General features: G+C 40.1%; 1 protein-coding gene across 2 annotated transcripts in view; it reads right to left on the bottom strand.

The window, feature by feature from the left end:
* SASH1 (SAM and SH3 domain containing 1) overlaps positions 1–13,234 on the bottom strand; it is a 490,601-nt gene that overhangs the window by 15,640 nt on the left and 461,727 nt on the right. Inside the window, exons 11-16 of one of the 2 annotated variants that reach the window (XM_032443944.1) lie at positions 11,297–12,132; positions 6,915–6,986; positions 5,271–5,414; positions 2,525–2,660; positions 1,164–1,333; positions 90–299 (exon numbers count right to left, since the gene is read on the bottom strand). In XM_032443944.1, the coding sequence (XP_032299835.1) occupies positions 90–299; positions 1,164–1,333; positions 2,525–2,660; positions 5,271–5,414; positions 6,915–6,986; positions 11,297–12,132 (1,568 nt within the window). The remainder of the gene's footprint in view (positions 1–89; positions 300–1,163; positions 1,334–2,524; positions 2,661–5,270; positions 5,415–6,914; positions 6,987–11,296; positions 12,133–13,234) is intronic. The other variant, XM_032443945.1, reaches the window with a different exon arrangement.

The following is a 13,234-nucleotide window of genomic DNA, read 5'->3' as shown; positions in this document are numbered from 1 at the left end:
ACCTGATGAACAACTTCAAAACTAACAAAAAAAGCGTGGCCCTCATCCCACAAGCAAAACTGAAGGGTAAAGAGAGAGAAAATGCAGACCTTTAAGTTGATGCGATCCAAAAGATCCTCAACTGACTTAGGTTGGGGTGGTCTGCTTTTTCGGCGTCTCCTGGTGGGCCGCTTTGGCTTCTCTTCCTCTTCATTTAACACATCCACATAGATAAATTTGAAAGTGCCAACTTTGTTGTTCAGTAGGCCCATCCAAGTGCCCATGGGGGGTTTGCTGATGATATCAATGATGTCACCTTTCTGCAGACCAAAGATGCAAGAAGTCAATGAGGCATGTTCTCTGAAGGATATTCAGCCAAACACACCACTTTCCCTCAGTTTTTCATGTACAGAGAACAGACAAAGCACAGTACACAGCAGGAAAAAAATTCTAGTTTTCAAAAGGTTAATCAGACCTTTTGCAAGGACATCCCACTTACACTCTATCTATAAAAGGGAGCAGTGACAAAAGGGAATTAAGTGACATGCCTAGTATCACAGAGCAAGTCAGAATTAGAACCTCACAACTCACAGAACAACTCACAGTAGAAACTCACAACTCTCCAGATTCACAAACCCAGTTACAGTCTAATTTGTACAGATGTCTCTGTGTGGTGCAACTGTCACAAACTGGTGCAAGTAAGAACAGCCTCAGACCACTCAGTGTGCAAAGACAGAAATCTTGCACAAATCTCAGAACAGCTCACGGCTGAAGTTCATTATTTGAGATGTTTCTAAAGGACACTGTGTGTAGGTACAACCACATTTCTTCCACTGATTTTGAACATAGTTCTACTGACTGACCAGCTCACTGAAGAAGGCAAAGTATGTTTCTAGTCTTTCAAAGAAAAGTCTTGCAAAAGACAAATTAATGTGTATCATATATTTTTCCCCAGAAACTAAAGCTACCGACTTGTGTGGAAATTCTAATAAATTCTGCAACATTTTACTGTAATTCGAGCAACTCTTCATGCAACAGAAAAAAAGAAGTTAAGAAGCTTAAAGAACCCACATGTGACCTCATTAGTAGAGAAGGAATTGTACAGCTCTCACAAAAAATTCTTGAAGTAAGAGCTTTGCCTAAATAAACATACGATCCCCCTTAAAAACAAACACAGCTGGTACCTTGAGCTTCAGAGAGTCTGTATCATAAGGACTTGGAGTAAAGTCAGTGTGAACCCTGGCTCTTCCACAGAAAGGTCCCCTGTAAGGAGGTTCTTCATCATCCCCATCTTCTGATTTCACGCTCTCCCTGTTGCTGGTTGAGGAATCAGTTGTACTCACTGTCTGACCACCTAAGCACATGTGCANGGAGGTTCTTCATCATCCCCATCTTCTGATTTCACGCTCTCCCTGTTGCTGGTTGAGGAATCAGTTGTACTCACTGTCTGACCACCTAAGCACATCATCAGAACAGAGCAAAAGAATCTCTTCATTAAGAAAGTTCATTAACAGAGATGAGTTCAAAAAAGCAGTCAGAGCTTCCTAGGAAATGTGTATTTTTTTTTTAAAAAACGTTGTCAGGGAAGTTTAAACTCCCTAAATGCTGTTTTTCTTATACATACATGTGATGGGAAGGTCAGTTCATCTACTCTGTACTCCTGTTTTCCCAAATTCATCTCCACAATATTTAACTGAGGAGACAATCAACTACTGTCTCATCTGCAGCACACCACAGGCAACGTCTCCATTCTGCAAAGTATTGCCCATTAGAAAAAAAAAACAACATACTGATGTGAGCTTTGAATTCTGTATGAAGGTTCCAGAACACCCTTCATGTCCAGTTTTCTGGCAACACTTTGTACTGATATCACAAAGAAGATGATTTCCAGAATACATTTCCAGTTATTTTAAAACCAAACCTTTTCATTGGTGTTTTTCCCCAGTATGTTCTTGGCTTCTGTTAGTAATTCACAGAAGCAATCTGTATCCTGCTTGAGTTCTGTTACGCTAGAGACAATCTTAATCAGAGAGGTTTTAAATAATACTTATCTATCTAGTTAATGAAAAAACCTTAACATCTCTCTGGAGAGAAATGAAAAAAAAACAACAAAAAAGCCCAGCAGGAGCTCTCAGGAGAAGTCTAGCGTAAAGATATGCCTGTCCTCTAGTGACCCTTTATCTGGAATGGTAAAAGCACTCTCACTGCAATGTTACAGGCCAATGGCTGCAGCTCTCACTTAAACCAGCGGTATTACAATAGAAGGACCCTGCTGATGAAGCCAGAAAGGAGGATTTCACTTTTCTAAGGCTCTGTATAAATGCAAAGCAAAAACAGTCTCTGCATTGAATAGCTTATAGTCCTTTGTAAAACCTTAGTGAATAACCTTTTTTGTTTGTTTGTTTTTACTTATAACCACTGCCCCCCCTTTGTTTTTACTTATAACCACTGCCCCCCCTTTGTTTTTCTCTGATTCTGTTTACTGTGGAGATCTGTGTTCCTTGCAGCCACAGAAGTGGAGCAACGCAATTACAACAGGACTTACTCATTGAGCTCTGACCACTTAAGGAACTCCTCAGGCTCTCGACTGAGCCACCAGCTTTCAGCTTGGGCTTGTCCAGGGAGTCTGTGTCTGGCGGCGGTGACTGCGGAGAACCTGGTATGACTCCAGGGCTTGACTCCTGAAAAGCATTGAACCATTTTGTTTGATAAAGGAACATAAGCACTGACAGGAGCTGCTCATTCACATTTGGGAACTTCTTGTATTTTCCTGCTCTTCATCAGACAGGAGGACAGCTTTTACATTTATCAACTTAATTAGTGGTGTTCAGCTGTGGCAGACATCCCACTTTATTAAGCACGATGGCAAGCACAGCAGTGTGAAAAGGCTAGAACTCTAAGTAGAAAGAAATAATACATAAAACTCCAAATTCAAGGATTTAAAAACTCTATCTTTTTTTAATCAGCACTTCTTGCCAAACAGCTCAAGTCGAATTCAGCTTTCTGACTCAGGATTATGTACAAGGGTGAATATGGACAAATTAGACAAATACGGACAAATCAGACACCCAGCAAAGTACAAAGGCTGCCTTGAAAGTAATGCCTCCTTTTTTATGCATTGGTACAGCAGTAGAGGCTGAAGCTCCCCACCAATATTCCATTAAATTTTGTTGCTGTGTGACAGGTGGCAGCAGAGGGGCAGTCTGACACAATGGTGTCCGACATGAAAGTGCAGGTGAAGCAAAGGTGTAGAACTCAGTTCCTCCATGCAGAAAAACATCCAGTGGATGTGAGCACAGTGGAGGCTGTGGGTGGTGTATTTCAGCAGTGGGGACAGTAATGTGAAAAACAAGCCAGGATCTGGACTGTGTTATGCAGGCTCTCCTTCATTGTGGGAAAAATGCATAACAAATGGTGGTAACTACACTGAAGAATAGTGTTTTGTACCTACCAATTTTCTCTACCAGATAGTATTATTGTGCTCTTTGTACCTGTTGTAATTTCCACAAAAATAAATAGGAAGCATTACTTTCATAGTGACCTATGTGCATTTTTGCAGTTAACTGATAGTTTTCTTCATTTACCAAGGAAAATACAAACTAACTAGGAAATGCAAACTATGCATAACATACACACTGATAGTGCACATAAACATAAATGCATAAATAGAGCAATTATTTTGCTACATATGCAATAGGCAAGCAATTTCTTTTTTCATTCAGTTAAGAACTGCAGAAAAACCAAATGGTCTTTCCTAACCTGAAATTCTATTAGCCACTGTGACGCACAGTTAAAGCAAAGCAGCAGATTAGTTGTGGGCAGAGCAATTTTCACTTGTTTTCATTGAATGCAGGCTGGGATGCTGGCATAGTTTGAGTCAGGCCAGAGAGAGAATATTCTAAAATGACTGTGCCAAAAAGTTGGAAAACAAAAGCAGCTTAGCTTGCAAGCAAGAAAAGCTTTTTGTGTTGATATGCTGAAGCTTTTAGATGGAACCTATTACTTGCATGCTGCAGAATCATCAGAAAAAAGTCATCACAGCATATGACTCCTGAGGTCAAGTCAATCTTCGAGAGAGCCAGAGAGCACAAGTGTTGCTAGCCCACTGTAAACTGATTCTCACTGTATCCCTTCCTTAGGGAGACACTCAGGAGGGGCACTTTAAGGCCAGTCAGACATCAAAGCATCTTAAATAATAGCATTACACCAAAAACGTCTTAAATATAAATGAAATGTAACCATAACTGTGGCACTGTCTCTTGTTATGAACAAGGAGGGCTAACAGTCCCCCAGGAAAAGAATTCCAATGTTGCTGTGCTTCGCCCAGATCTGGTCACCTCTCTGCCTGCTACACCATCTCCGGATTTTGCAGTTTGGAGTTGTTATTCTCAATCTTATTATGACCAACAGTATTTTGTATGAATATTGAAACACTCTCTCGATAATGTTTCCATTTCCATTTCTGCTCCTATTAGACTGCAAGCATCCCTGGCCATCCAGCAACTGGTAAGAGGCCACTTGGGGGCAATGTCTGCCAGAGAAAGCTCTGCTGCTACTTACACATTTCAATGGTTTCCTAAGCTATTACTTACACATTTCAGTGGTTTTAAACAAATACTGGAGAACATTTGACACTCCACTAGAATGAAGAATCCAAGCATATCAAAGGGGTTGTTTATAGAAAAAGACAGCAATTGTTCCTAGGCCACTAAAATTCAAAGTCTCATTTAAAATTAATGTACTTCAGGTTTTCCTTTAAGTCAAAACTCAATAATGAAAGAATAATATAAAAATCTTCTGTGGAATGCCTCTTCTGACTGCATTGTGCATCAGTTTTAATAAGCTGCTACAGTGAGCAAGCTATACTGGAAAACAGATCTGTAACAGCACAGAGGCATTGTGAATGTGAAGTTATGCTGGGATTTTAAACTAGGGTCTAAATTTCAGATTAATATATTTTCCTTTGACCCTATGTCACTGGCCAGTCCTCCTAACAAATAATGATGATAGATAGAGAGATGAAAATGTAGAGCAAGATGCGTAATCCCATCAAGCACAGGCTTCTGCTGATGAGATACTTGAATGAAAATCTGAAATGCATTTTCATGGTTGTGCTTCTGTAAGAAGCCATTTCACAGTGAGGGATTTTATGAGAACATAGGAACAAGCCACAGCACATACTCTTCTTAGAAGTTTCCTTACAGGTGCCTTGTAATACCTTGAAGCATGGTAATCAATACTCATTATCACTTCTGTGCTATTAAGTAGAGTCCACTGCAGATCTTACATACCTGCTCAGACAGAGAGCTGCTGTATTTTTTAGACATCCTTTTCTTCATGGTTTCTTTCACAGATTTCACCTTTTTGCCCAGAGATATACGGGAGGCAGAGGGTGATTTGATTACTTCTTTATAAACAAAGTCACCTTCTTTGCCCTGTTAAATTAAAAAAAAAAAAGATTTATGCCTATAAAATACAAAATGTAATTTTTTGACAGTACAACAGAGGTACCCAGGTAGATGCAGGATGTGTCCTGTTTACTGCTTTAACCTCAGTGTTGAGACGTTGCGCTACCACTGTAGCAGTTTGCCCTACCTCACTCTAAAGGTAATCTTTTCTGTAGATACTGTGTAGATAGTAGTGGGGTGTGTTAGCATGCCTTCATTCTTTGTGTTTCAGGTAAGTAGGTGATGCGTGAGACACCAGCCATATACATACACACACACACAAACACCTTTATATAGATAAACATACATACACACACCTTTATTTGGCTCCTCAAATTTACCTTCTATTTTCAGACAGGCATTCAGCTAAGCTCTCTTGATGAGTAGCTTTACGGTTTTATCGTGAACTATTAAAAAAAACAGACAAAAAAACACACACAAAAAAACCCCAAACCTGAAACTCCTACCAGACCCACAATTTCGGGCAAAAGGTTGCACTAGCACCTTCTTGTGACATGCACACAGGTTACTACCAAACTAAATTAGCTGGTTCACATATAGCAACAAAAGCCAGCTGTTTTGAATGTATCTAACCTTTTCTAAACTAGCTTAAGATACCCAGTATTTACTTACACCACAAGTGCATGCAAAGAATTACCATGGATCAGCTAACACTGAAGAATTTATATGATTCAGCCCTTTTTCTTATTTTCTAGGCAGCATGATAAACATAGTACTCCATTCTACATTATTTCAGGAACTACAGCAAGGCATCTCCATAAGAGTTACTACCAGCACTTCCATTGCATAGATGCAGCAAAAATCACAATGCAAAAAGGACCTAAATCTGATCCATAGCAGTCAGGTTGACAACTGAATTTGGTTAGTTTGGACTGACCAACAGCAACACTGGGATCGACATGAGTAACATAAAATGGAATCAACTCTCCAGAGAGTTATTTTATTATACATAAAAAGCCCTCTTAAAGACAAAGGTTTCTGAGATCAATTGTGCAGTACCCAGAACAATCCTGGTCTACTCCAGTACTCTTAAATACAATGAGAAAAGAAATAATCTGTATCGTGTGACTCCTACCCAAATAATCTGCAGGTCCTCACTGAGTGAAGTTTGTCTCATGATTTCTAAAAAGTTTTGCTAATCGAGTATAGTAATCATATGTTGCCTGAGGTGATGCTATGAGATAGTCAGACTCAGGAATAGTTCGCAGATGTGCCCCCCATATTTGTACTTTGATCACTTGTTCTTGCCTCCTAACACACATAGTATATAAATACTTACACATACATGGATATGGGTGGGTATGTTATTCTCAAAGCTAAGGAAGTCTGTGGTTAACAAAGATACTTTGCTTTCTTGGATTCTCAAACTGCTATTATGGACCTAAATTACACTTCAGTTTATTATAATTCTATTGCGTATTTCATTTTATGCTATTTCAAGCCTCTGCTTTTTTGTCTTATACTCACCATTTGGTCAGAATTGTTTCCAATATGAAGGGAACGATTTGTCAAGTCAAATCCTCCAAAGCTGCAGGTTCTCTGCAAAAACAAACCAACAAATGATGGAAACAGTTTTATCACAGTGATTGCTGACTCAAAATATTGCGATTTGGAGAACACCAGTGAAAACACATACATCTGCAAAAATGGAAACAAACAAACAAAGAAACAAAAGGATGGGAGATTACAAATCTAGAATGCTGTTAAAAGCAATTTGAGTCATTTGCCATTTCCAGAGACAGTCCCTTGGCATAAGGTCTGTTGCCACTGAGTCATCGATTGCCTACTCTTGATTTTTAAAAAAGACTTTCTGGTCTGAGGAAATTGTTGATGTTATGCATCAAGTTTTCCAGATTTTTAGCAACTCCATCTCAGAATTCTCATCTGCCTTCATAATTTACTTTGCAGTAGCAGGGAAACAGAGAACCACCAATGTTTTAAAGCATTGGATAACCTACCTTCTGGGAATAGCTGTATACACTAAATTTCCACAGAAATACAGGGAAATGGCTGACACACCTGAAGGCTGTGCTATCATTCAACAAGACCTGAACTGGATGAGCTGGGCAGAGAGGAACCTAATGAGGTTTAACAAGAATATGTGTAGAGTCTTACACCTAAGGAGGAATAACCACATGCATTGGTACAGGTGCATCCAGTAGGATGACCTACTGGAGAGGAGCTCTGTGGAGAAGGACCTGGGGATCCTGGTGGATAACAGGTTGGCCATGAGCTAGTTGTGCGGCCTGGTGGCCAAGAAGGCCAATGGTACCATGAGGTACATTATAAAGAGCGGGGCCAGCAGGCCGAAGGAGGTGATCTTCCTCCTCTACTCTGCCCTGATGAGGCCACATTTACAATACTGTGTACAGTTTGGGTTCCCAAGTTCAGAAACATGAGGGACCTCCTAGAAGGAATCCAGAGGAGAGCCACAAAGAACATTGAAACCTTGGAGCATCTCCCATATGAGGAAAGGCTGAGTAACCTGGGTCTGCTCAGCCTGGAGGAAAGAAGACCAAGAGGGGATTGGATAAATGTTTATAAAGGTGTAGGGTAAGAACTTGGTAAAAGGAGGGAAAAAACAATCCCCACTTATCCATAAGCACTGTGTCCCAGAGATTCAGTAAGCCCTAGTACCAGATTAGGTATTTACAATCACACAGCTAGTGGTATACGGCAGCTCTGCTACTCCTGAGATAAAGTATATCATATTTGCAATGGCACAATCACTTCAATGACTCAGTTTTCACTGAATGCGCTGAAGCACTTTATCATAATCATCCTGCATGAAAAAGGAAATCAGCACTATGATATAATTTTCCTCCTAAGAGCAGAAGGCAACCAAACTCAATACAGTTGCATTTCCACAGCCAAGATCAGACTGTATAACAGATGAGTTTCTACTGAAGCTTTGGTAGCGCTGAAGACCAGCCATTTAGGGGGCTCAGAGGGAATCTAGCTTTTGCCTTGCAGTCCAAAAGGTTGAGTTTTTGGTTATTTTTCTACCCAAAGAACAACGAGATGCACAGTACTCAAACAACTGGCCTTGTCAAAAAGGCAATCCAGGAAAATAAGCACATGGCAATTTATTTGTAGGTTTCAACTCTGGGCTCTAAGAAGTTAAAAGTATTCTCTTAAGAGTTAGATTTGGGACAATCAGGAGGCACAGAATCAGCAACTTGTGAACTGTGAATTCTTAGGGCCTGAACTACTCAAGACAATAACTTCAAAGACACTTTAAATCTCAGCTGAAGACACTCTAAGCATACGATGAGAACTACAAAGGATTGCCCAGTTAGTCTTGTGAGTTTACTTGGGAAGACTCACCACTTGAAAACCACCAGTCTTCAACACTTCCAACAGAAATAAACAAACCTGATCCAAAGTGCCACTTAATAAACAATTAGATCAGTTAGTTCTACTAACATGAACATTCTTCTTGCTCCATTCACTACTTATCAACATACACATTAACTACTTTTAAAAGGTTTTTTTTCCTGGCTTTACATTGAATGTTGTGACCATCACAGCTACTGAAACTCAAAGCCAGCTTCTTCTAAGCCTCACACACATCAAAAAAGTGCCATAATTTGAGACCAACAACAAGTAATAAGACCACTTTTTAAGGCACAACACATTTAGCTGTGAGTAATGTTGTCCTGTAAAGAGTCCATTTTAACTTATCCTATAGCATACAGTAATCCCAGCTATGACGAAAGGACATCTGCAGCTACTCTGAGCAAACTCATCTGTCAAACCAGCCAAAGCTCCTCCTACAGCAGCCTCACGAGATCAAAACATCTGTTGGTTAAAAGCTTCTGAACACATGTACCACATTAAGGACTCTTATGCTTTCATTATGGACCTTCCCATACATTTAACATCATCTTCTGCCTTCAGTTCCAGTAACGACCCTGTAAATTACGTATAAACAAAAGGTCTGTGGATGAGGAAAGGGATATTCAATGGAATGGCCATGCAATCCAAAGTATTATATTTTTGGGAGAAAAGAAAAACTGATGCTATTTGAAAATTCCATGCATGTCCAGGTCACTGAAACAAATATAATAAATGAAAAAATGAATGGCAAGGCAAGACAAAGTGACCAGTTCCACTGAATACATAGGCATTGCAGTTTCCGTGAGGTTGCAGCAAACAAACATCATGTGTTTCTAGGAAGGAGTGGCATTAGCTGAAGTTTGCTACCTTTTTGTGGTTTCAGTAAGAAGTGTAGTGAAAAGGCATGTAAGAGCAGTGTATCTCCACCATTTATTTCATTTAAATGAGGCTGGAGAAGCAGTTAACAGAGGAACTCCTCAACAACAACAACAAAACTATCCATTTCTTCTCTGATTGTATCTCTGTTAATAAGCAAAAGTAATTGCAGGTGGTTTTTATAATGAAATGACTGTAATTAAGACTACTTTCTAGAACTGAAAAGCTTGTTGCTGGTATCTGTATTTACAAGGACAGCCTTAGAAAGCATTTTTAAACAATGCAGCATCTCTAGCTCATGTAAATATGCTCTTTGGCCTGAGATACCACCTACTTACTGTTCAATCCTCAGAAGGACAAATCAGGCTTCTTTTAACATTGTACTATCATGAAGGAAAAGTCATGTCTTCTGACTATGTCTAAGAAAATAAACACTATCAGAAAAAATACTGAAGAAGTCAATTAATGGCAATGGGTAGGAAAAAAATCCTTAATTTCAGGTCCATAGAGCAAAAAGTGCACCACAAGGATTTGGTCAACTCCCACACATAATTCAAAAGAACAAGGCTGTGACTCTTACACTGAGAATACCTCACACCTGAAGAAATGAAGTAGGCTAAAATAAAATCTGTAGCTCAAGAGGAAAAGCTTTTTTTCTAATGTAATCTTCACTGGAATATCTTGCTTAATGTTATGAGTGAACTGCTGTTTCCACCCACTGAAGTAGGGAATATATCTACACTGTCAACACGGAAAGAGACTTAGTTGTTTCAGCTCTGGAAATCTGGCTGGCCCCAAAGGCAAGCTCCCAGGAAACTCAACATCATGGTGAAGTGAATTGTCAAAGCTAAATCACATAGCCAGGAAGAGCCTTTGGGTCTCTCTGGAGTGCTCAATTCATTTAACTTCCCACTGTATGGTACTACTTCTTTTTTTTTGCCTCCTTTTGATCCTTTTCCACTCTGCTCTGACGGAAGATAACACCTTCACCTCATGCAAAAAAAGGAGCGATGGTGGCCAGGAAATGAGCAGAAGGGACACTTCTGATGTGGTGATCAGCAACCAGGAGGGTAGTGTCTAGATAATACAAAACTCCCTGTCCTTCTACACCTGTGTGTTAACAGAAGCTACAGAGCTGGGTGGGCATTTTTATGAGATATGAGCTGAAAGGGGTAGGGCCAATATGAGACAGTGACAGAGGGCTGGAGAGAAATTGAGCACAATTAACTAAGCATGCCTCAATCCTTTGAAAATTTTGTAACTCTCTCAGTATGCCTTTAAAAGAATGCTGACTTCCAAAGTATTGTAAAAAAACTGTATGTATACTGTCTCAAAGCTTTTCATCGGTGATCCCAATTTATGTTCTACGGGATTTAAACAAAAGAAAAGCATTTTGTCATATTTGCTCTCTCTTGCAGACTCAACAAAACTCTTCTCTGATGTGATTATATCGAGCTACTCATGGCAGAAGGGCATATCTTTCCTTATAGCTGAATTCCAGTGCTTCAGCTTTTCTAATGGCAAGGAAAGCAGGAGAAGCACTACATTTTACTTAAAAGTACACAGCAGAAACAGAGCTGACTGCAACCTCACAGAAACTGGAAGACCACCTTCATGTAAACTCTTTGACTCACAGACTTTTGGTGGATTCTCAAGAGAACCCTTTTAGTACAACGATCCACTGTGGCAGCCCACTTCCTCTTGGCCTCCTCATCCTCCTCTAGCAGGCATCTCCTCAGGTCCTGCTTGTCAGCCTTGCTCAGGGTCCTGTCAGTAACGGGACGCACCAGCTGTGAGAGGTTGAGGTGACTGTACAGGCTTCTCTCCACCACATAGGTAATATTGAACTCGCTGACAGAACTGCGCCCTCGTAGCCTTCTGTTTGGGAAGCCACAACCTCCACCCCCTTTCACTTTGTGCCGCAGTAATTGTAGGTCGCAAGTTGTGGCGGATGCTCCTTTCCTAGCAGGGCGCTGGCAAAGAAAAGCTCTGGAACAGGAATAGTTAGTATCCATTTTCTTCAATCGGATCTGCTTCCTTACACTCTGAATCTCCTCCAGGGACACCAGAAGATGGTGCTTGTGCCTGTTGCTGTCATAAAAGCAAATGCTTTCTGTACTTACCCCATGGCTCAGCGAGCCGAGGCTCTTCTTCATCTCCCCATCTGTCAAGGAGCGGCAAACTTTCTGGGTCTTCTCATCTTCTGGGTAAGAAAAAAATGTCCCAAGTTTCTTGGGAGGCTTGATAAGGCCACGGCTATCAGTTTTGCTGAAGGTCTTCACCAGTTTCCGGCTAGCTCCCCAGGTATCAAGACTGCTAGATGAGGGAGAAGTAGTAAGAGAGTCCGAGTCATCCTCTGTCTGCTTCTCGCAGGAACCATCAAAGTAGAATTGCTTCTTGTGAACTCCAGAGTAAAGTGCTGATCTGTCATCCAGTATAGCAGAGTTGTCAAGCGACTGCTCTTCTACGCCTGCAGGGGACAAAAGCAGGACAATACACATCATAGTTCATAATTCTCTGAGACATTTCTCCATAAAATCTTTTTGTTGTTGTTGTTTTCAAGTAAAATACCAACAACCATCCACTTAAAACTGCAGGAAAAAAATTCCCGATACAAGAAGCTCAGAAAGTATTTGCAGCTGGGTAAATCTGAAGGAGAAACGCTCTCTTGTGAAGTGAGAGATGAGTTAACAATATGTAGACTACAACATCCTGTAAGTAAAACAATTATTCTCATTTATCTGCTGCTAAGTAAGACCTCAAATGGTCTCAGATATTCTGAAACACTGGAACTGGGGCCTGCTTCTTAAGTTTTTCTCCTGATACCTGCATAAGATGTTTTCTTAAAAATCAGCTTTAATGAAATTACAATAGGTGGGAAGTATATCATGGTAGTAAAAAAAAGGCAAAAAACACAAGCATCATCCATTTAGGCTGAGTTTTCCAAAATCCAATGCTTTTTCTGTAAAAAGCAGTATCCGTCCCAGAAAGTTGTAGAACTGAGCTTTGGGCTGAAATGAAAAGATCTGGGATTTTGATAGGGGAAAAGGAATCAACCTTAATTAAAACAGAATTTACAGATGTGAAGTAAAAAAGAAAGTAGGTCAAAACTGTGGCTGTTCCAATGACAACTGTGCTCTGCTAATGACAGAAACTCACTGTTTTCACTAAATACATATTTCATAGAAAGGGAAGAAAACTTTTTGAAACACAAGTAGTGGATATGGGAAAACAGCCAGGACTCCTTTCTCAAATAAAAAGAATGGAGAAAATTACCTGAAACTGTGATTCCTTATCACATTTATCATTTAAGAGACATTTTTTCTCTAGTGTTCTCTGCTGTGCAAAATGTTGAGGCAGATACTCAGTGCAGTAACAAGAAGAGAATCAAACAAGAGTACACATCTTGCTCAGTCCTGCTTGATAAATGTTACTGCACTTGTGGGTAAATAACAGAAAGACACACAGAAATAGTAAACTTCCAGTATAACCCAACTTCACCTTCCTCTTTGATGGCTTCTACAATCTTAAAGCAGAGCCAAGCTCGAACCATTTCTAAAATACCGATGATT

This window comes from Coturnix japonica, chromosome 3 (assembly GCF_001577835.2).
Source record: "Coturnix japonica isolate 7356 chromosome 3, Coturnix japonica 2.1, whole genome shotgun sequence".
Taxonomy (NCBI): Eukaryota; Metazoa; Chordata; class Aves; order Galliformes; family Phasianidae; genus Coturnix; species Coturnix japonica.
Note: the sequence above shows the minus strand (reverse complement) of the source record. Positions and strands in the feature narration are given on the sequence as shown.